Raw genomic sequence first — 20,912 nt, forward strand, 5'->3', positions numbered from 1 at the left:
GCCGATAGGCTCTAATCGGAATTTGTTGTAAAACATCTATCTGTGGGTAGGACCGTTTAAGAAGGGGGCCAAAGGATTTTAATGATATTAAATATCTTCTCACTGTAGCTATGATACTGAAAAATAAATGATAATCTTGGTCTCTCCTATTTAAATCTCAGCGAATTGCGAGTGGTGTCCTCTTGTTGTATTTGAGTGTATTCCTGTGCAATCATCCTCTCTGGGTAACCTCGTTCTCTAAATCTTTGACACATTTCTTGTAATCTCATTTCTCTTGTCACTCCATTGCTTACAATACGTTTTACCCTTAGTAACTGACTCTTGATAATAGATTTAAATACATGGGGGGGATGATAGCTGTCAAAAAGTAAAAGTTGATTCCTATCCGTGGGTTTTATATATAGGTCGGAGTCAATCTGACCCCGGACTATATATATTCTGGTGTCAAGAAAGGGAACAGAATTACCACCAATATTAATCTTAAATTGTATATTAGAACTAAATCCATTCAGCATCTCATCAAACAGCATCAAGGATTCAATGTTGCCCCGCCACAAAGCAAAGATGTCATCTATATAGCGCGACCAGTTAGCGCAATACTTCTGAAATAACTCATTAAAGAAAACAAATCTGTGTTCAAATTCATTCATAAATGAGCACGCGTATGGCGGGGCAACATTGGAGCCCATCGCAACTCCACTGAGCTGCATATAGAACTCATCCTGGTGTGTTTCTTGCCCTTCATGATGCTGTTTGTTCATGAAGGTTCTCTAACAAACCTCTGAGGACTTCACAGAACTGCTGTAGTTATACTGAGATTAAATTACACACAGGTGGATCTATTTACTAATTAGGGGATTTCTCAAGGCAATTGGTTCCAGTAGATTTTAGTTAGGGGTATCAGAATAAAAGGGGGCTGAATACAAATGCACGCCACACTTTTCACATATTTATTTGTAAAAAATGTTGAAAACCATTTATCATTTTCCTTCCACTTCACAATTATGCGCCACTTTGTGTTGGTCTATCACATAAAATTCCAATAAAATACATTTCTGGTACAATATTTTTATTGAGATATGAAAAAGGGAAAACTAGATAAATTCCCACGCAGGGGATATGGACATAAAACATAAGAAAAAGGTTCGCGTAAAAGTACATAATAAAACATATATTATGAGGGTGTAGATTATCAACTGACACCGACCTGCCAGCCAGGGCCGGGGGTCAGTACGCTATGCCCGAGCCTTGAGACCCAGGGGCTAAGGCAGACAAGGGGGAGCGGAGTTGTCCGCAGAACGGGGAAGAGGAAGACAAACAAACACGAGAAAAAAAAAAAAAAACATACACAATAGTGGGGGAGAAGGGGGGTGGTAAGTGTAGAACAGATCGGAGGGCGAGAGGCCCAGAAACAGAGAGAAAGTGGAAGTGAGAGGGAGAAAAGAGGTCCCCCAGGCTGGAGACGAGTTCAAATTGAATTTACAGTCCTAGACTAGTCAGATTTAGATTAGAGAGTGCGTAGGACCACCACGGGGCCCACACCTTAAGAAATTTTGCACGGGAGTCGTGGAGGACGCTGGACATTTTTTCATGGATCATAAGGGTCGTCAAGATATTCTTTACCTCTGCAAATGAGATAGAAGGTTTTTTCCAAGCCCTCGCTATTGTTCGTTTGGCAGCGATAAATAAGTATGTAGCTAGTTTCTGCTGGTGAGAGAAAAGGCCCGGGAGCGGGCAACAGAGTAATGCAAATTTGGGGTCTTTGCGCAAGGGGACATGAAATAGGGAGGATAGTAGGCCAAAGACCCTTGACCAGAGTCCTACAAGACGGGGACAAGACCACCATGTGTGCAGTTCATCTCCTCGTTGACCACAAACCCGAAAGCATCTGTCATTGCATGATGGGTTTGACTTGGCGATACGGGCTGGGACCCAGTACCAGCGCAGGAGGACCTTATAGGCTGCCTCCAACGTGGCAGTGTTAAAGGAACATTTTGCTATGCTGGACCAGACCTTACTCCAGTCTGCTAGATCTATAGGGGACAGGTCACGTTCCCATTTAAGCACATAGGAAAGGGTAGTGGAAGTGCTGCCGGTAGTTAGTAAGGAGTAGATCATAGAAATGGTGCTGCGAGCACCTGGACAATGCTGGCAGGAGTGCTCAAAGGCAGTCATTTGATATGGAAAGGAGCCAAGGCGCCGGAGGGAAGTTATCCAGTGTCGCAGCTGGATGTAACGGAAAAGTTCTGCAAGCGGAGCTTCATGGGTCTCTTGAAACGAGGACCACGTGGGGAAGGCGCGGGTATGAAGAAAGTGACAACCCAGGGTAAACCCATGGGCAGGCCACCATGAAAAAATGTGGGGTTGTTCCAAGCCAGGTGGGAACATAGGGTTATTGAAGAGGGGGAGCAGCGGCAGGAATGGGGACATAAGCTTGCCTGAGTATCGTATCGAGTCCAATAAAATACATTTATGTTTTTGGTTGTATGAATACTTTTTCAAGGCAGTGTGTTTGTGTGCGTATGTATACACACACACATATATTTATTTCTCTTTATATTATTATATAGGATTTACCGGTATATAGCGCTAACAGCTTGTGCAGCGCTTAACAAAATTAAGGAGAAATCCTGGAGGCAAGCATGGGAGGAGGCGACAAGGGAGCTAGAGAGCAGGTCTTGGAAGGACCGAAGAGAGCAAGTTGGTTGGTATTTTGAGACTAGGTTAGTGATATAGCTGGGGGTAGAGTTGTGGATGGCTTTGTAAATTATTGTTAGTACTATAAATTTTATTCGTTGGGTGAGTGGAAGCCAGTGCAGGGATTGGCAGAGGGGGTGGAGGACACTGAATGGTTGGTAAGGTGGATGAGTTTTGCAGCATTCATTATGGACTGAAGGGGGGATAGTGTATGTAAAGGTAATCCAATGAGGAGCGAGTTGCAGTAGTCGAGGCGAGAGATAACCAGGGAGTGAATTAGAAGCTTGGTGTCATTGGTTAAAAAGGGGCATATTCTAGAGATGTTGCGGAGGCTAAGGTGGCATGATTTGGACAGGGATTGGATGTGGGCCTGAAAGGACAGTTCAGAGTCTAGGGTTACCCCTACCACCCTGGCATGTGAGGACGGACTGATAGTTGTGCCACTGATCTTGACAGAGAAGTCAGGGGAAGGGGCACGTGGTGGAGGAAATATTATGAGCTTGGTTTTAGATAGATTCAGTTTGAGGAAGTGGTGTGACATCCAGGCTGATATGTCTGATGTGTGAGGAGACTGATGGGGTGAGCTGAGGGGAAGAGAGATAGATTTGGGTGTCATTGCATATAAATAGTAGCAGAAGCCATGGGAAGCTATCAGCTGACCCAGGGAGGATGTGTAGATTGAGAATAGTAGAGGTCCAAGGACAGAACCTTGGGGGACCCCAACAGTAAGAGGTGTTGGAAAGGAGGAAGTGGCTTTGTAAGTGACACTGAAGGTGCGGTGAGATAGGTATGATTCGAACCAATGGAGAGCACAGCCAAGGATACCGAGCAAATTTACTTTTTTGAGGAGGAGGGGGTGATCAACCGCATCAAAGGCAGCGAAGAGGTCCAAGAATAAGAGTATGGAATAATGACCGTTGGTTTTAGCTGTTAGTAAGTCGTTTTAGGAAAGCAGTTTCTGTGGTGTGCTGTGGACAAAATCCAGACTAAAAGGGGATCAAGAAGGTTATTCTCAATGGAGGTGGTCGCTCAGTCGGTTGTAGACTAAACATTCAAGGAGTTTGGAGGCAAAAGGGAGTAAGGAGATGGGTCTTATGTTGTTAAGATTGGTGGGGTCCAGTGAGGCCTTTTTTGGTATGGAAGTGACTAGGTGCATGTTTCAGCGAGTTGGGGAAGATGCCAGTAGAGAGGTAGAGGTTGAAGATGAGTTAAAGAGTGTAGGATAGAGTCAGAGGGTGACCGTAGTATTTGAGAAGAAACAGGGTCCAGCGGGCAGAATGTTAAGTGGGCGTTAGAAAAAAGGTTATTGACTTTCTCTGTAGTAGCTGGGTTAAACAAGAGTATTGATTGTACAGGAGGACAAAGAGTGTAAAGTGGGGGAGATATCTGTAGAGTGGAGATCTCGAGACGAATTGTAACAAGGTACTTGTTAGAGCAGGCCAACCAACAAAACTGAGTGAGAAGGGCCTTAGTCAGGGAGGTGACCAAGAACACGATGGTCACTCTGACAGAGCTCCAGCGTTTTTCTGTGGAGAGAGGAGAATCTTCCAGAAGAACAACCATCTCTGCAGCACTCCATCAATCAGGCCCGCATGGTAGAGTGGCCAGATAGAAGACACTCCTCAGTAAAAGGCAAACGACAGCCCGTCTGGAGTTTGCCAAAAGACACCTGAAGGACTCTCTGACCATCAGAAACAAAACTCTCTGGTCTGATGAAACAAAGATTGAACTCTTTGGCCTGAATGGCAAGCGTAATGTCTGGATGAAACCAGGCACCGCTCATCACCTGGTCAATACCATTCCTACAGTGAAGCATGGTGGTGGCAGCATGATGCTGTGGGAATGATTTTCAATGGCAGGAACTGGGAGACTAGTCAGGATCGAGGGAAAGATGAATGCAGCAATGTACAGAGACATCCTTGATGAAAACCTGCTCCAGAGTGCTCTGGACCTCAGACTAGGGCGAAGGTTCATCTTCCAACAGGACAGCAACTCTAAGCACACAGCCAAGATAACAAAGGAGTGGCTACGGGACAACTCTGTGAATGTTCTTGAGTGGCCCAGCCAGAGCCCAGACTTGAACCCAATTAAACATCTCTGGAGAGATCTGAAAATGAGAGGTCTTGCAAAGAAGAATAGAAGAAACTGCACAAAAATAGGTGTGCCAACCTCGTAGCATCATACTCAAAAAGACTTGAGGCTATAATTGGTGCCAAAGGTGCTTCAACAAAGTATTGAGCAAATGCTGTGAATACTTATGTACATGTGATTTTTTTGCGTTTTCATTTTTAATAAATTTGCAAAAACAAACTTCTTTCACGTTGTCATTATGGGGTATTATTTGTAGAATTTTGAGGAAAATAATGAGTTCCTCTCTTAGTTCCTCTTCTTGGTGTCACCATAAACCACTGCTACATTCAGAAAACGTCTCAGCTATACACAATGGCACGTTATTAAAACAATAAAATATCACATTCACAAAAAAAGTGCACCAAAGACCACTTCAAAATTTACATGGGCATTGCTCCCTTAAGATCTGGACTCCAGTATCACTCACAAGCCAACCCAGCAGCTACGTCCGGGTAACACGATGAGGTCACTAGGCTCCGCCCTGGGGGTTGGCTTATGAGTGATGCTGAAGCCTAGACCTTAGGTGGCAATGAACCTGTAAAATTTCAAGCGGTTTATGGTGGTGCACCAACATTGTAGTGCGCTATATTTGCGAGTGTGATATTTTATTGTTTTAATAATAGGCCATAACTCATAAAAAGGTAAAACACGATTTGAGACTTGTCCGGCCATGGCTGTGGTTTATGGTGACATCATGCATAAGAACGAAGGAGAGGAGGAGGCTATCCAGAGGCAAAGACTGGAAGCACCCTTAGAAGCTAATGAGACCCCTTAAAGGGGAAGTGCACAGTGACCTATTTTTACTTAAAGTGATATTAAAAGGTTTTTGTTTTGTTTTTTTAATAAGAAACATGTTATTCTTATCTGCTTTGTGCAGTGGTTTTACACAGAGCAGCCCCGATCCCCTGCTTCTCGGGTCTCCCCCCCTCCACCCCGGTGGTCCTGGCCCCTCCTTCCTGCCAAGTGCCCCCACAGCAAGCAGCTTGCTGTGGAGCAATCGAGCAGGCTCCCTCCAGAGCCATGGCCTCACCCCCTCTTTTTCCTCATTGGTTCTCTGGCTGTGATTGTCTCAGCCAATGAGGGAGAGTCTCTGGAGAAACGAGGCTCTTGTGCACATCACTGGGTCGAGATGGGGCCCAGGTAAGTAGTGGGGGGGCTGCTGCACACAGGTTTTTTACCTTTATGCACAAAAGCAATCAGGCAGGGTTGGCAACATTGCTTGGAATTTCTATGCAGCAGAGGCAGTGTTGTTGGCTCATTACAGGAAGTTATGAGCTCATTGGATTTCCGGCAGCTTTAACAGGTGTTTTACTGTACTAGCAGCATTTTAATAGAGAAAAAAATTCTTCCCATCAATTTCTGTATGTTCTCACTTAAAGCGGAGTTCCATTAATTTTTGTGTTTATTAAAAGTCAGCAGCTACAAAAAGTGTACCTGCTGACTTTTAATAAACACACACTCACCTGTCTCACGGTCCATCGATGCGGCTGCCCGAACCCTCGCTTCTGTCCCTCGTCTATCTACGACGCTGGCATTGCGTGTGGGTACCCGGCTGTGACAGCTTGCGGCTTTACAGCCGGGTGTGCGAGTCGCGCAGTGCGTCTCCATTGGTCGGGCAATCTTCTGGGACCTGTGACATGTCCCAGAAGATTGCAAGGAGAGAGGGGGAGAGGAGAACTTCCGCTCAAGCCACCTAGGCGGCTTGAGCGGAAGGGGGAGCAGGTACCTGCTCCCCCTCCCCAAAAATGACATGCCAAATGTAGCATATTGGGGGGGAGGGGTGCTTAAAGCGGAACTTCCCCTTTTGGGTGGCGCTCCACTTTAAAGTATACCTGTGTCAAGATACCAAGTTGAGTATCTTTTTTCTGGAAGTATTGTACTGTTAATGAAAGAGACATTTCTGAAGGTTTGTAATTTTACATTGTTTCAGTAAAACATCAACAACTATTGATGGCACAACGTATGTTGAATATTAGTTGTTTGGCCCTGTGATGTACTTTTTTGTATTGCACAGAGATGTACTGATATATATTTTTTTTTTTTTTGCCCAGACATACATTAAAATGTATTATGTTTAGACCCCTGATATTTCACCAAAGCACCCCAACGAGGCTCCTAAAAAAAACTGTAATAAAATAATAAAAAAACAATATTGTAAAAAACAAAATTAAAAAAATTACTGACACATCAACCTCTGCTCTACGGACACCATCCACTGCCCTACTGACACCGTCCAGGCTTTAATACATTTTAAAAGGTTTGTTTACATTTATAAGAGATAGTGTGTGAGTGTGTGTGTGTGTGTGTGTGTGTGTGTGTGTGTGTGTGTGTGTATATATATATATATATATATATATATACACACATACACACACACACACACACGTGTTTGAGCTTTGGGGTGCACACCTTAATACAATAGCCTGATCACACCTATGAAAGCGTTATAGACTCAAAAAGGTTGGCTTTCAGTTTTGCCATGTGTCCATTTCTGTTGAGGGAAAGGAGGTATAACCCAGGTTTTTTCTATCCTGTTTCCTCAGTGAAAGATAGAGAAACAAAATGTTTTTGCTCATTTACAAATTACTGTAGCTTTTAATCTTGAGGACAGTTATTAGATAAATGATTAAGAAACACCTCTTTTACAGCATCATACAGGTATTCTTGCAGATATAATGCACACTGAACCATAAATAGGCAGTAAACAATTTATCAAAGTTGACTAAGATAATATTTTTTTTTTTTTGCCATTCTTTGCTTGGCTGAAATGAATCTCCAGAACCAATAGAATGCACTGTTATTACAAAGCAAAGTAGCAGTACATTGGTGTGAGAATGTGTATGTATACTTTGTGCGATAATACAACTGTTGGCTAAAGCCTGTGATAGTCTGCTCTTGCTAGATCACAAAGCCGATTCAGCAAATGTAAATACCGTGTTCTTTAAAGCAGCAACGTACATGGGTGCTAATGATGCTCTCAGCATAGAAGATGCCTAAAAGAAAGGAAAAGAAAAAAAAAAAAAAGAATGAATCATGGAAAAAAAAATGGAAATCAACAGACTAAAAATACATAATTAATGTATGAGAGAGAGAAATATACAGCACTTCCTTTTGAAGAAAGCAATAGAAGCTTTCTTGTATTTGATGAAAGCAATGTAAGATTCTACCAGGAACAGGCAAAACAATGTCATCCAAATACGTGGGTCTCATCATGCAATGGTTAATAGCATGTTGCTAAATAGTTAATAAGGATTTCAAATTAGTAGAATTGGAACATGCCAAGCCAAAACGTGCGTCAATTTTGTCACTGGTGGATCCATTGAAGGTTCTTAAAAAAGTGCAACTAGACTAAGATCTTGATTTTCTTTTTAGTTTTGGAGTGTGGAAGTGTAAAAAAAAAAAAAAAAAAAAAAAAAAAAAAAAGGAAGTTTTTCTTTTTGCTGGCTACAACCCTGTTAGAGAGCCTCCCTCTTAATTCCTATTCTGATCAGAGCAATGTCCTCTTGTCTGGAGTTCCACTATAGTAAAATAATGAATGTACTGTATGTGGACAAAATACACCCACCTTGCTAAAGGCCACTAAAATAAACATATGGAGAAGCAATTAAACAATACTTCCAATACTTAAAACAACATTCCCTTTGAATATAGTACTACACTGAATCTATGGTGTGTTTTCTTGTGTGATGCCAAGGGCTGAAAACCTATTTTAAAAATTTTATTTTACAACCCTAACTCCAAAAAAGTTGGACGTTATGTAAAATCTACATAAAAACAGAAAGCAGTGATTTGAAAGCCTCATAAACCCATATTTTATTTACAATAGAAAACATACTAAATGTTTAAACTGAGAAAATTTACCATTTTAAGAAAACAATAAGGCAGAAACATGTATCAAAAGTAAGTGGTACAAACAAGGAAGAGGAAGAGGTGGAAGAACATTTTGCAACTAATTAGGTTAATTATAAACAAGTCAGCAAAATGATTGGGTACAAAAAGGGCATCAGAGAGTCAGAGTGTCTTAGAAGAGAGATGGGCAGAGGTTCCCAATCTGTAAAAGTCTGCGTCTAAAAAGTGTCCAACAATTTCAGAATAATATTCCTTAATGTAAAATTCTAAAGACTTTAAGTAGATCATCTACAGTACATAATATCAAAACATTCCAAGAATCTGGACAAATCTTTGCACAAAACACAATATTGGATGCCCATAATCTTCGGGCCCTCAAACGGCACTGCATTAAAACCAGTTATGATTCTGTGATAAACACCACTGCATGGGCTCAGGAATACTTCCAAAACTCACTGTCTGTGAACACAGTTTGCCATGCCATTCAAAAATGCATCTCTGATGGTACGGGCATATGGAATGGGCAGCGTGATCATCTGGAAGAGCACTATCAAAGCTGAAAGATATACAGTGGAACCTCGGTTTGCGAGTAACGCGGTTAACGAGCATTTCGCAAACCGAGCACTGTATTTCTAAAATTCCTAACTCGGTTTGCGAGTGTTGTCTCACAAAACAAGCAGGATTCAGGCCAAAAACGGTGTGCAGTACCGCTTTTGGCCTGAGGTGGGGGGGGGGGGGGCGCCAGAGCCGAGCCAAGTTGCCGTTCGGAAAGGCCCGGGGACAGTTCGGCTGACCTCGGCGAACCTTGAAAAGGCTCGTGAACGGAGTCTTTCTGAGGTTTGCCGAGGTCCGCCGAAGTGTCCCTCTGCCCTTTTCGGACGTTTCTGAGGTTCTCCGGCGCCCCCCGCCTCTGGCCGCATGCGGTACTACATCCCATTGAAGTCAAACAAATTATTTTCGTTTCCATTGACTTCAATGGGAAAACTCGCTTTGATATGCGAGTACATTGGATTACGAGCATACTCCTGGAACGGATTATGCTCGTAATCCGAGGTTCCACTGTATTCAGGTTTAGAGCAGCATATGCCCAGGCCAGCACTGGGACAGCATTCCTTTCCCAAAACTCCAGCAACTAGTCTCTTCAGTTCCCAGATATTAAAAGAACAGAGGATGCTACACTGTGGTAAACATGCCCCTGTCCCAACTCTTTTGGCACGTGCTGCTGCCATTAATTTCAAATTACCTTATTTTTTACTTAAAAATGTACATTTTCTCAGTTTAAACATTTGAAATATTTTTTCTATTTTATATTGTGAATTTGTGTAGAATCTACACAATGTATATGTGTAAACTAAAAAGGTTATATAAAACTTTTAAAATAGATACAAAATACCAAGTGAAATATATACATTTCCAAAACAAAACTAAAATTTATTATAGACCCCCCCCCCCCCCCCCCCCCGAGAAACAATCTGATTCTGGTCCTAATTTTTTTGAATAAGGAACTTAAAATGGGTAAAAAAAAAAAAAAAAATTAGAGATAGATATATAATATACATACACACACACATACAGGGTACTAGGAAGTCTCTGTAACCCGCATGATGGGTATTAAAGAACTCCAGGAACTACATTTTAATTTAAAATCTGCTGGTTTACATTGGGTTAAGTCCAGCTTTACAATTGACAGTTTTACTAAAAGTGCTGTGAGTACAGCTATCTCTACACTCCTGGGACTCTGACAGGAGAGATGAGCTGTTTTGTGCCTGCCTGACCTTCACCTCTGCTGTCAAATTGTTTTGGCACATAAGAGTTCACAGAGATATACACTGCTGTGCAAAAGTTTTGGACAGGAGTGAAAAAATGCTGTAAATTAAGAATACTTTCAGAAATAGAAGTGTTAACAGATTTTTTTTATCAATTTACAAAATAGAAAGTAAAAGTAAATGAACAGAAAAAAAATCCAGCATCAATTCTAGGTGCTCACAGTTTTTGAAGGATCTTGGTTGTAGGTTGTTCCAAACATCTTGGAGGAGAACCAACCACAGATCTGTGGATGTAGGCTGCCCCTAAATACTTCTGTCTCTTCATGTCATTCCATACAGACTCGATGTTGAGGTCAGGGCTCTGTGGATGGCAAACCATCACCTCCCTTGTTCTTCTTTACTATGAAGATAGTTCTTAATGACATTGGCTGTATGTTTGGGGTCACTGTCCTACTGCAGAATAAATTTGTGGATAGTCACACACCTCCCTGATCATATGGCACGATATTTCTCAGCATTGAGGACACCATTGATCCCCCACAGGTCGGTCAGCCGAGTCACGGCGCTCCCTCCCCCTCCCCGGGTTGGCCAGTCAGTAGTCGGGGCTCCGCAATTACCCCATCTCGCAGACAGCGCTCTGGGCTGTTTTCTTCGGCTGCTTCCTCGCTTCCCCTGCGTCTCCTCCCTCCTCCTCCTGTCGGCCAATCGGATCTCCTTTCAGCCAATTGGGTGATGGGTCTCACGACCCTCTTCCTGATTGGCCAGGAGGAGAATTAGTATTACAATAGCAAATATTCATTCACCATTGTAACACAACTGGGTGGGCTTCGGGCGCAGTGCTCTGCGCCCCAAGCCTACCCTTTTTTGAAGCCTATTAGAGCCTCTGGCTAAAAAAAATAAAAATAAATAAAACCCACGATTGGAATCCAAGTGTCCAACACCCTGCATGTAGATTAGGGGGCTGGACCCATGGATGGGGGGGCGGCGCCTATGCACCCCTAATGGACGGGCCACCACTGACCAGATTTAAAACTCCATTTGCAGAAATGGAGCCCCAAACGTGCAAGAAACATCCACCATGCTTCACTGTTGCCTGCAGACACTCATTATTGTACCCCTCTCCAGCCCTTCAGCAAACAAACATTTCAAATTTTGACTCATCAGTCCGGAGCACCTACTGCCAGTTTTCTGCACCCCAATACCTATGTTTTCATGCATGGTTCCAGAGTCACTAAGCCTTGTTTTCACGTCTGAAGTATGGCTTTTTGGCCTCAATTCTTAGATTAAAACCACTTCTGGCCAGACTTCTCCGGACAGTAGATGGGTGTACCTGGGTCCCACTGGCTTCTACCAGTTCTGTGGTACAGTTCTTCCGATGTCAAAAGGAAGCATGATGTGTCTTTCATCTGCTGCATTAAGTTTCCTTGGCTGACCACTGCGTCTACAGTCCTCAGCCTTGCCAAATTGTGCTTCTTCAAAAGAGCATAAATAGCACATCTTGAAACCCAGTCTGCGTTGAAATCTTTGCCTGGCAGAAACCTTGCTGATTCAGTATAACTACCTTGTGTTTTGTTGCTGTGCTCAGTCTTGCCATGGTGTATGACCTGTGACATGAAACGGTCTTCCACAACCTCACCTTAGTAGCAGAGTTTGGCTGTTCCTCACCCAGTTTTAAGCCTCCTACACAGCTGTTTCTGTTTCAGTTAATGACTGTATTTCAATGTACATATGAAACTGATGATCATTAGCACCTGCTTGGTATAATTAATCATACACTTGACGTTAATTATACAAAATTCCTATATTTGTGTTATGGATTGTTTAATACCTTGATCAATTGACTATTTCTATTATGTAAAGATACAGGCTAAATCTCCTTACTCAATACGGTCACTAGAAAACCCCCCTCCCATGGAATGAAACAGGAGTACTCAAGCTGACATCAACAGAAACCTCGATGGATCTGGCCAGATAAGAACCTTAGATAAGGATCGCCCAATCCATAATCGACAACACGGACTACTATTGTGCAGATGCTTTTGCAAACAATGACTCATGTAAGGAAGCCATACGTCCAAGCAATAAAAGGGAAGATTCATTCAAACTGAACAAAGGTGTAAGTGTGATTCTTCAAACGTGTGAGAATATACATCTGAAAATCAGGCCAGGTGCAGATAATTGCACAGACACTTGTCTGGATCCAAAACATTTCTGCAAGTGTACAAAGTGTGCAAGTGCAAGAACTGATGCTGGTTTGAAGCCAAAGGGTGGTCACACCAAATCCTGATTGGATTTAGAGGTTCCTTCTGTTTGCTCACTTTGCATTTTGTAAATTGATAAAGAATACTTTAAAATATATATATTTTTAAAGCATTATTTCTTTACAGAATTTCTTTACACCTGCCTAAAACTTTTGCACAGTACTGTATATATGGAATACATGTATTGGGTTAATGTCAACTTATGTAAATTTAAATCCAAATGTAAAATTTATTACAAAAATAGGATTACATATTTGAAAAGCATTGTATGCCTTTTGTAACCTTTTACTTGAAAGCCAGTCTTAGATCAGGTTGTTTAATAAAGTCACACCTTCCTACAACAGCTTTGTCAAGAGCAAAGAAGCCAGTTACAGATGTAATGACGCACATTCACCCAGAAAACAGATAACTACGAATACTTGAGGATTGTGAATCAAAAATATCTGAAAAGGTCACAGTTCCATAGAATATATTGACTTGGAAACTGATAACAACTGGGTTGAATAGTATTTCATAAAATTTTGCTGTTACAATTGGAAAACTTTGATCTCACAACTAAACAACGAAACAGGAAAAGGTGTATCACATTTATACAGGTAAACTCAGTGGCATTTGTTATACAGTACCCAGTGGAACCAGGACATAACTGGTTGATATTGAAAGGCAGAGGTAATTAAATTTGTATTCAGCCCCGGAAGGATTTACCCCCTTCTTGACCAGAGCACTTTTTACAATTTGGCACTGCGCTGATTTAACTGGTAATTGCACGGTCATGCAATGCTGAACCCAAATAAAATTTGTGTTTTTTTTCCCCACAAATAGAGCTTTCTTTTGGCGATTTTTACTTTTTGCAATATATATATATATATATATATATATATATATATATATATATACATACATACATACATACATACATACATACACACACACACACATATATATATATACATATATATACATACATACATACACACATATATACTACTTTTTGCTATAAAAAAAAAAAAAATACAATAAACTCAATTTTAGTCATAAATTTGAAGCCAAAAAGCATTCAGCCACATGTCTCGGGTAAAAACTGCAATAAGCGTATATTTATTGGTTTGCACAAAAGTTATAGCATCTACAAACTAGGGTACATTTTCTGGAATTCACGCAGCTTTTAGTTTATGACTGCCTATCTCATTTCTTGAGGTGCTTAAATGGCAGGGTAGTACAAACCTCCCCCAAATGACCCCATTTTGGAAAGTAGACACCCCAAGGAATTTGCTGAGAGGCATGTTGAGCACATTGAATATTTTATTTTTTTGTCACAAGTGATTGAAAAAGGACAAAAAAAAAAAGTTGTCACTGAAATAATATATTGCTCAAACATGCCATGGGCATATGTGAAATTACACCCCAAAAAATGATTGTCATTTTCCCAAAACTTGTGGCAAAATATAAAATTGTACAACATTAGAAGCTTATGCCACACATCACCCACTCTTCTAACCACTTGAAGACAAAGCCCTTTCTGACACTTTTTGTTTACATGAAAAAATATTTTTTTTTGCTACAACTGAACCCCCAAACATTATATAATTTTTTAAAGAAAATTTGGACCGTCGTGTCTGCGTGAAGGGAGAACAGATTGAAAAACATTCCGATTATCCCTCCACTTCACTTTGAGCAAATTATTACTTCTCAAGCAGGCTCTCTCCCCCAGCCTAATGCTGCGTACACACGGTCGGACTTTCCGGCGGACTTGGTCCGGCGGACCAGAGTGTGCCGGACAATCCGCCCGTGTGTAGGCTCCAGCGGACCTAGATTTGAAACAAGTTTTAAATCTTCCCGTCGGACCCAGTTTTGGGCGGAAGGTCCGCTCGTCTGTGTGCTGGTCCGACGGAAAGCCCGCTCGTGTGTATGCTGGTCCGACGGACCAGATACAACACGAGGGCAGGGTATTGCATCTCGCGCTCGCTGCAATAGGAAAAACAAATTTTCCTATTGCGGCGAGCGCGGGGCATACCCGGCCCTTAGGTCTGGTAAGGATTTTAAAGGGAAGCTCCTACGCCGAAAAACCGGCGTGGGGTCCCCCCTAAAATCCATACCAGACCCCGATCCGAGCACGCAGCCTGGCCGGTCAGGAAAGGGGGTGGGGACGAGCGAGCGCCCCCCCCCTCCTGAGCCGTACCAGGCCGCATGCCCTCAACATGGGGGGTGGGTGCTTTGGGGGAGGGGGGCGCCCTGCGGGGCCCCCCACCCCAAAGCTCCTTGTCCCCATGTTGATGAGGACAAGGGCCTCTTCCCAACAACCCTGGCCGTTGGTTGTCGGGGTCTGCGGGCGGGGGCTTATCGGAATCCGGGAGCCCCCTTTAATAAGAGGGCCCCCAGATCCCGGCCCCCCACCCTATGTGAATGAGTATGGGGTACATGGTACCCCTACCCATTCACCTAGGGAAAAAGTGTCAATAATAAAACACACTACACAGGTTTTTAAAATAATTTATTAAACAGCTCCGGGGGTCTTCCTCCGGCTTCGGGGGTTCCTCCGGTTCCTCTTCTCCCGGCGTCCGGTTGGTTCTTCTCCGCTCTCTTCTCCCGGTGTTCCAGTTCTTCGGCCGGCTCCTCTGCTGTCTTCAGGTAGCTCTCTTGCCAGCAGAGGTCCGGGCTTCTGGGCTTCTGGGCTTCTTGGCTTCTTCCCTCTTCTCTTCTCCAGATGTTGACACGACGCTCTCTCCGGCTGGACTGCTCCCTGAGGGCTCCGTTGTGACTTATATAGGCGGAGACCCCGCCCCCTAATGATGTCACAGTCCCTGGGCATGCTGGGACTGTGACGTTTTAGGGGGCGTGGTCAACATCGCCCGGTGACCACGCCCCCTAAAACGTCACAGTCCCAGCATGCCCAGGGACTGTGACATCATTAGGGGGCGGGGTCTCCGCCTATATAAGTCACAACGGAGCCCTCAGGGAGCAGTCCAGCCGGAGAGAGCGTCGTGTCAACATCTGGAGAAGAGAAGAGGGAAGAAGCCAAGAAGCCCAGAAGCCCGGACCTCTGCTGGCAAGAGAGCTACCTGAAGACAGCAGAGGAGCCGGCCGAAGAACTGGAACACCGGGAGAAGAGAGCGGAGAAGAACCAACCGGACGCCGGGAGAAGAGGAACCGGAGGAACCCCCGAAGCCGGAGGAAGACCCCCGGAGCTGTTTAATAAATTATTTTAAAAACCTGTGTAGTGTGTTTTATTATTGACACTTTTTCCCTAGGTGAATGGGTAGGGGTACCATGTACCCCATACTCATTCACATAGGGTGGGGGGCCGGGATCTGGGGGCCCTCTTATTAAAGGGGGCTCCCGGATTCCGATAAGCCCCCGCCCGCAGACCCCGACAACCAACGGCCAGGGTTGTCGGGAAGAGGCCCTTGTCCTCATCAACATGGAGACAAGGTGCTTTGGGGCGGGGCCCCCCTCCCCCAAAGCACCCACCCCCCATGTTGAGGGCATGCGGCCTGGTACGGTTCAGGAGGGGGGGGGCGCTCGCTCGTCCCCACCCCCTTTCCTGACCGGCCAGGCTGCGTGCTCGGATCGGGGTCTGGTATGGATTTTGGGGGGACCCCCACGCTGGTTTTTCGGCGTAGGGGGTTCCCCTTAAAGTTCCATACCAGACCTAAGGGCCTGCGACGGGGCTCGCAAGGTTTCAATCTCGCCAAAAAAAGCGGCGAGATTGAATTCCTTTTCTAGTCCCGTCGTACCCGAGTCACGTTCAAAATGAACGGACTTGTCCGTGTGTGGGCAAGTCCGTTCATTCTGAAAGTCCGTCGGAAAGACGGGCGGACTTAGCCCGCCGGAAAAGTCCGGTCGTGTGTGGGCAAGTCCATCCGTTTTAAAGTCCGGCGCACCTGGCGGACAAAGTCCGTCAGAAAGTGTGCCGGACCAAGTCCGCCGGAAAGTCCGACCGTGTGTACGCGGCATAAAACAGGAATCTACAAGCCGCTGGGATAAGCCCCGGGGATTAGATCGCATGGTGCAACATGCACCAATTCCATGATCAAACAAGTGACTAAAAAGTGGCACGCTCGTGTAATAATTGTCCACATACAAGTGGTACCCCTTTCTGAATAAGGGTGACACCAAGTCCCACACAATCTTACCAGCGCTCCCTATGTAGTCTGGGCAGTTCTCCGGCTCCATGTGACTATCTTTTCCCTCGTAAACCATAAAACCATATGTATAGCCTGTGGCCCTGTCACAGAGCTTATACATCTTGACCCCACATCTGGCATGCTTGCTGGGAAGATACTGTTTGAAAGACAAGTGGCCAGAAAACGTAATCAGGGACTCACCAATGCAGACAACTTGATCTGGAGTAAACAAGGCTGCAAACTGTTGGTTGAAGTAGTTTACGAGGGGCCGAATTTTGTGGAGCCGATCGTATTCAGGGTCACCCAGAGGACGACAGATTTCATTGTCATTAAAATGCATGAACTGCAAGATCTGCTCGTATCGTGCCCTGGCCATGGAGGCAGAGAACACGGGCATACGATGAATTGGGTCAGTGGACCAATATGACCGCAACTCACTCTTTTTAGTTATGCCCATGAGGAGGGATAGGCTCTCGGCTTCCCGGAGGTATTGGGGCGCACGCCACTTCACGAGGAGCCGATGCGCCTACCCGGTGGCCGCCGGGCACTCGCGATCACTCGTTACAGAGCAGGACCATGGATCTGTGTGTGTAAACACACAGATCCACGTTCTATAAGGGGAGAGGAGACTGGTAGTGTGTTCCTTGTATATAAGGACATCGATCAGTCTCCTCCTCAAGTCAGTCCCCTCCCCCCCCAGTTAAAATCACTCCCTAGGAAACACATTTACCCCGTGATCGCCCCCTAGTGTTAACTCCTTCCCTGCCAGTGACATTTATACAGTAATCAGTGCATTTTTATAGCACTGATCACTGTGTAAATGTGAATGGTTCCAATATAGTGTCAAAAGTGTCCGATATGTCCGCCGTAATGTGAAAGTCACTATAAAAAAAGAAAAGAAAAAAAAGAAAAAAATTGAAATGCCACCATTACTAGTAAAAAAAATAAATAAATAAAAAAAAAAAATAATAATAATAATAAAAATGCCATAAAACTATTCCCTATTTTGTAGGCGCTATAACTTTTGCTCAAACCAATCAATATACGCTTATTGAAAATCTTTACCAAAAATATGTAGAAGAAAACATATCAGCCTAAACTGAGAAAACCTTTTTATTTTTTAAATGGGATTTTTATTATAGCAAAAAGTAAAAAATATTGTTTTTTTTTTTTTCAAACTTGTCGCTCTTCTTTTGTTTATAGCGCAAAAAATAAAAACAGCAGAGGTGATCAAATACCACCAAAAGAAAGCTCTATTTGTGGGGGGGGGGAATGATAAAAATTTCATATGGGTACAGTGTTGCATGACCGCGCAATTGTCTTTCAAAATGTTATAGCGCTGAAAACTAAAAATTGGCTTGGGCAGGAAGGGGGTGAAAATGCCCTGTATTGAAATGGTTAATCTACAGAGAGGGAAGGTGGGTGCAGACAACTTTCAGCACCATCTTATTAGGAAAAAACAAAAATAAATCAAAAAAGGCTTTCAAATGTATCCTTTACTTCCCTCATGACAGCCGACGGTGTCTGCGATTTCTTTATTGCAGAGGCATTTATGCAATCTTACAGATAGGCCATTTATGGACAGCATGTGTGAAAAATAATGTTGATTTTTTTTTTCAGCTACCGTTGTAACCAGAGTGTCTTCCTAATTTAAACCTGCCCAACTATGTCATGCTAAGGGGTGGAGTGCCCTAATTTTTCAAAATGTTCTTCTGTGTAAGACTATTAGGGGTATATAGACCCCATAGTCTTTGTGAAACTACAATAATGCCAAGTAGAAGTTAGAATGTGGCTTTAAGCCCACTTGTCACCTAATGCTGCCAAGAAAACCTTGAAATATCTGCCCAATGCTAACCTGTCACCTAGAATGTTCTCTTTAAAGTGAAACTAAACGCTCTTAGTCAGCACTGATTATTGCAGACTGTTCCCAGTCCTCTTGTGTATGCTCCAACTGGAACAACTCACAACTAACATAAGGCTTGTGGAAGCTGAAGAGAGCAGTGGGGGAGCAAAGGAGAGGCAAGTGTGTACCGCTGAGCAGGGGGCAGCATTAAAAACACACAGTTTATTTTATGTAAGGTATAGTTATTGTTCATATGCAAAGTTATTAGCAGTGGACCTCAGGGTGCCAGATAAACATGTGGAGTCTTTGTGACCAATGTCCTATGGAAAAACATATTGGACCACCTAACACGGATGGGCCGATTGGGTCCGCCTGTCAGTTTTTCAGGTGGACGCGACCAGACCAGCCATTGCTCTTTATGGAGCGGTAAATGCCAACAGACATGTGTCCATTGACATCCGCCGACATCCGATCCTGTCCACTAAAAACAGATGGATGTGGATCCGTTCCCCATCCATCTGATGGATAGGCTCGGATGACAGTCGGATGGAAACAGACATGTGGTCCATTTCCATCTCATTGCCCATAGAGAAAAGAGGGCTGTGTCTGTGTCTGCTCTGCACAAACAGAGCAAACACGGACCTGTCACCCGCCTGCTCAGCGGGCAGATTCAACGTTCAGCAGGCAAACCTGCTGCTGTAGGCCGCCCATCTGAAAGGGGCCTTGCACATAGCAACCTATCAGAATTCTACTTTCATTTTTAAACCTGTACTACAGAAATGACAATGTTATTCACATTAATCCTATCAATCTTTACCGTATTAATAAAAAGACAAAATAAAAGATGATTGGTTGCTATAGGTTTTTGCATTCTTTCCATTTCCTTTGCTAAATTTAAGGCCTATATGTTTACTTTAGGATATACCATGTGTACATTAAATATACCACAAGCTCTTAAAGCGGACCTTCAGTCATTTTTTCATCTTTGCATCTATTAAATCTCCTGCCCTTGTTGTTTTAACTTTGGATAGTAAAACATTTTTTTCTGTCAGTAAATACCTTATACAGCCCACTTCCTGTTTCTTGTCTGGTAAAAAAGACTAGGCACAGCTCTCTCCTTCTCACTCTCCTGTTTGCCAGGAAGGGAGGGGGGGGGGGGAGTCATAAGAGGGCCGAGGGCCAATGAGAGCTGTGGGGCTGTGGGGCTGCAGAGCTGGAGTTGTGTAGGTGTGTGTGTGTGAATCCAGGAAGTGAACAGGCAGCAGCTTCAGCTGCCCACAGTTAAAATGGATGCAGCCAGACTTAGTGGAGGGAGATTTCTGCAGAATATTTGGCAAGTACAAAATCACAGTATATATAAAATATGCAAAGTGGTTGGAGGGAAGCTTCAGAATGGGAAAGAGGTTTTTATTACAAATTATGTGAGCAGAGTGCAGTTCCGCTTTAAAATGTTTTCACAACAAAAAAGAAAAAGCAGCATAAAACCAGAGCACAGGGCTTAATGGTTGTCTCCTGTATTCTGAGAGAGAGGATCATGTGCCGACATTCATATCCTCTTTGTGCAAGGAATGTCCTGCCCGCAGGCATTAGACCCACTGACAAGTACTGAATCCCATATGGGATGCAGGGACATGGCACACAGACCAGTTTAAATGAGGACTCAAGATTGTTTTAATAAGAAACTAGGTTAAAAAAATGTAACCACTTTGTTCTCAAGCTAATATACTTGAGAAAATAGGAGAACCTGCTATGTATAAGTGATGCCAAATTTATGTAGTCCCTCTTACTCCTGCCATATACTGCTCATAGGTGTTTAATTAGAACCTGTGACACACCTCAAAGGCTTGTGCACAGTTCATGTAAGGCGCTATAGTAAATTGATGGATGGCTGCATCCTACAATCATAAGAAAATCGGAATCTTTACCAGCACACCTTGGTATAAATTATACTCTTTATGTAAATAACATCACTATAGCAAGGTGTGCCGGTAAGCTTCTTATTGCAACATTCTGTTGCATGTACACACAATCACCAAGAATCTGAGTGCTTGGTCATCTAAATGTGCAACATTTGCAGCATATGAACGTTACAGTAATTTTGTATTTACTAAAACAAGCCTCTGATCAAAGAAAGCCTGTGAAAATTCTGCCAAAAGTTTCCAGCTGAGAATGGATTTATCTTTCTTTATCAGGGAAGAACAGATGTATCAACCGGTTATCATCTGGACTACATTCAAACTTC

General features: G+C 43.5%; 1 protein-coding gene across 3 annotated transcripts in view; it reads right to left on the reverse strand.

The window, feature by feature from the left end:
- Positions 1 to 20,912, reverse strand: part of ARMC9 (armadillo repeat containing 9) — a 233,330-nt gene that overhangs the window by 108,612 nt on the left and 103,806 nt on the right. For all 3 annotated transcript variants that reach the window (XM_073626513.1, XM_073626514.1, XM_073626512.1), the window contains one exon: positions 7,786 to 7,820. In XM_073626513.1, the coding sequence (XP_073482614.1) occupies positions 7,786 to 7,820 (35 nt within the window). The remainder of the gene's footprint in view (positions 1 to 7,785; positions 7,821 to 20,912) is intronic.

Source organism: Aquarana catesbeiana, linkage group LG04 (assembly GCF_042186555.1).
Source record: "Aquarana catesbeiana isolate 2022-GZ linkage group LG04, ASM4218655v1, whole genome shotgun sequence".
In the NCBI taxonomy this organism is placed as follows: domain Eukaryota; kingdom Metazoa; phylum Chordata; class Amphibia; order Anura; family Ranidae; genus Aquarana; species Aquarana catesbeiana.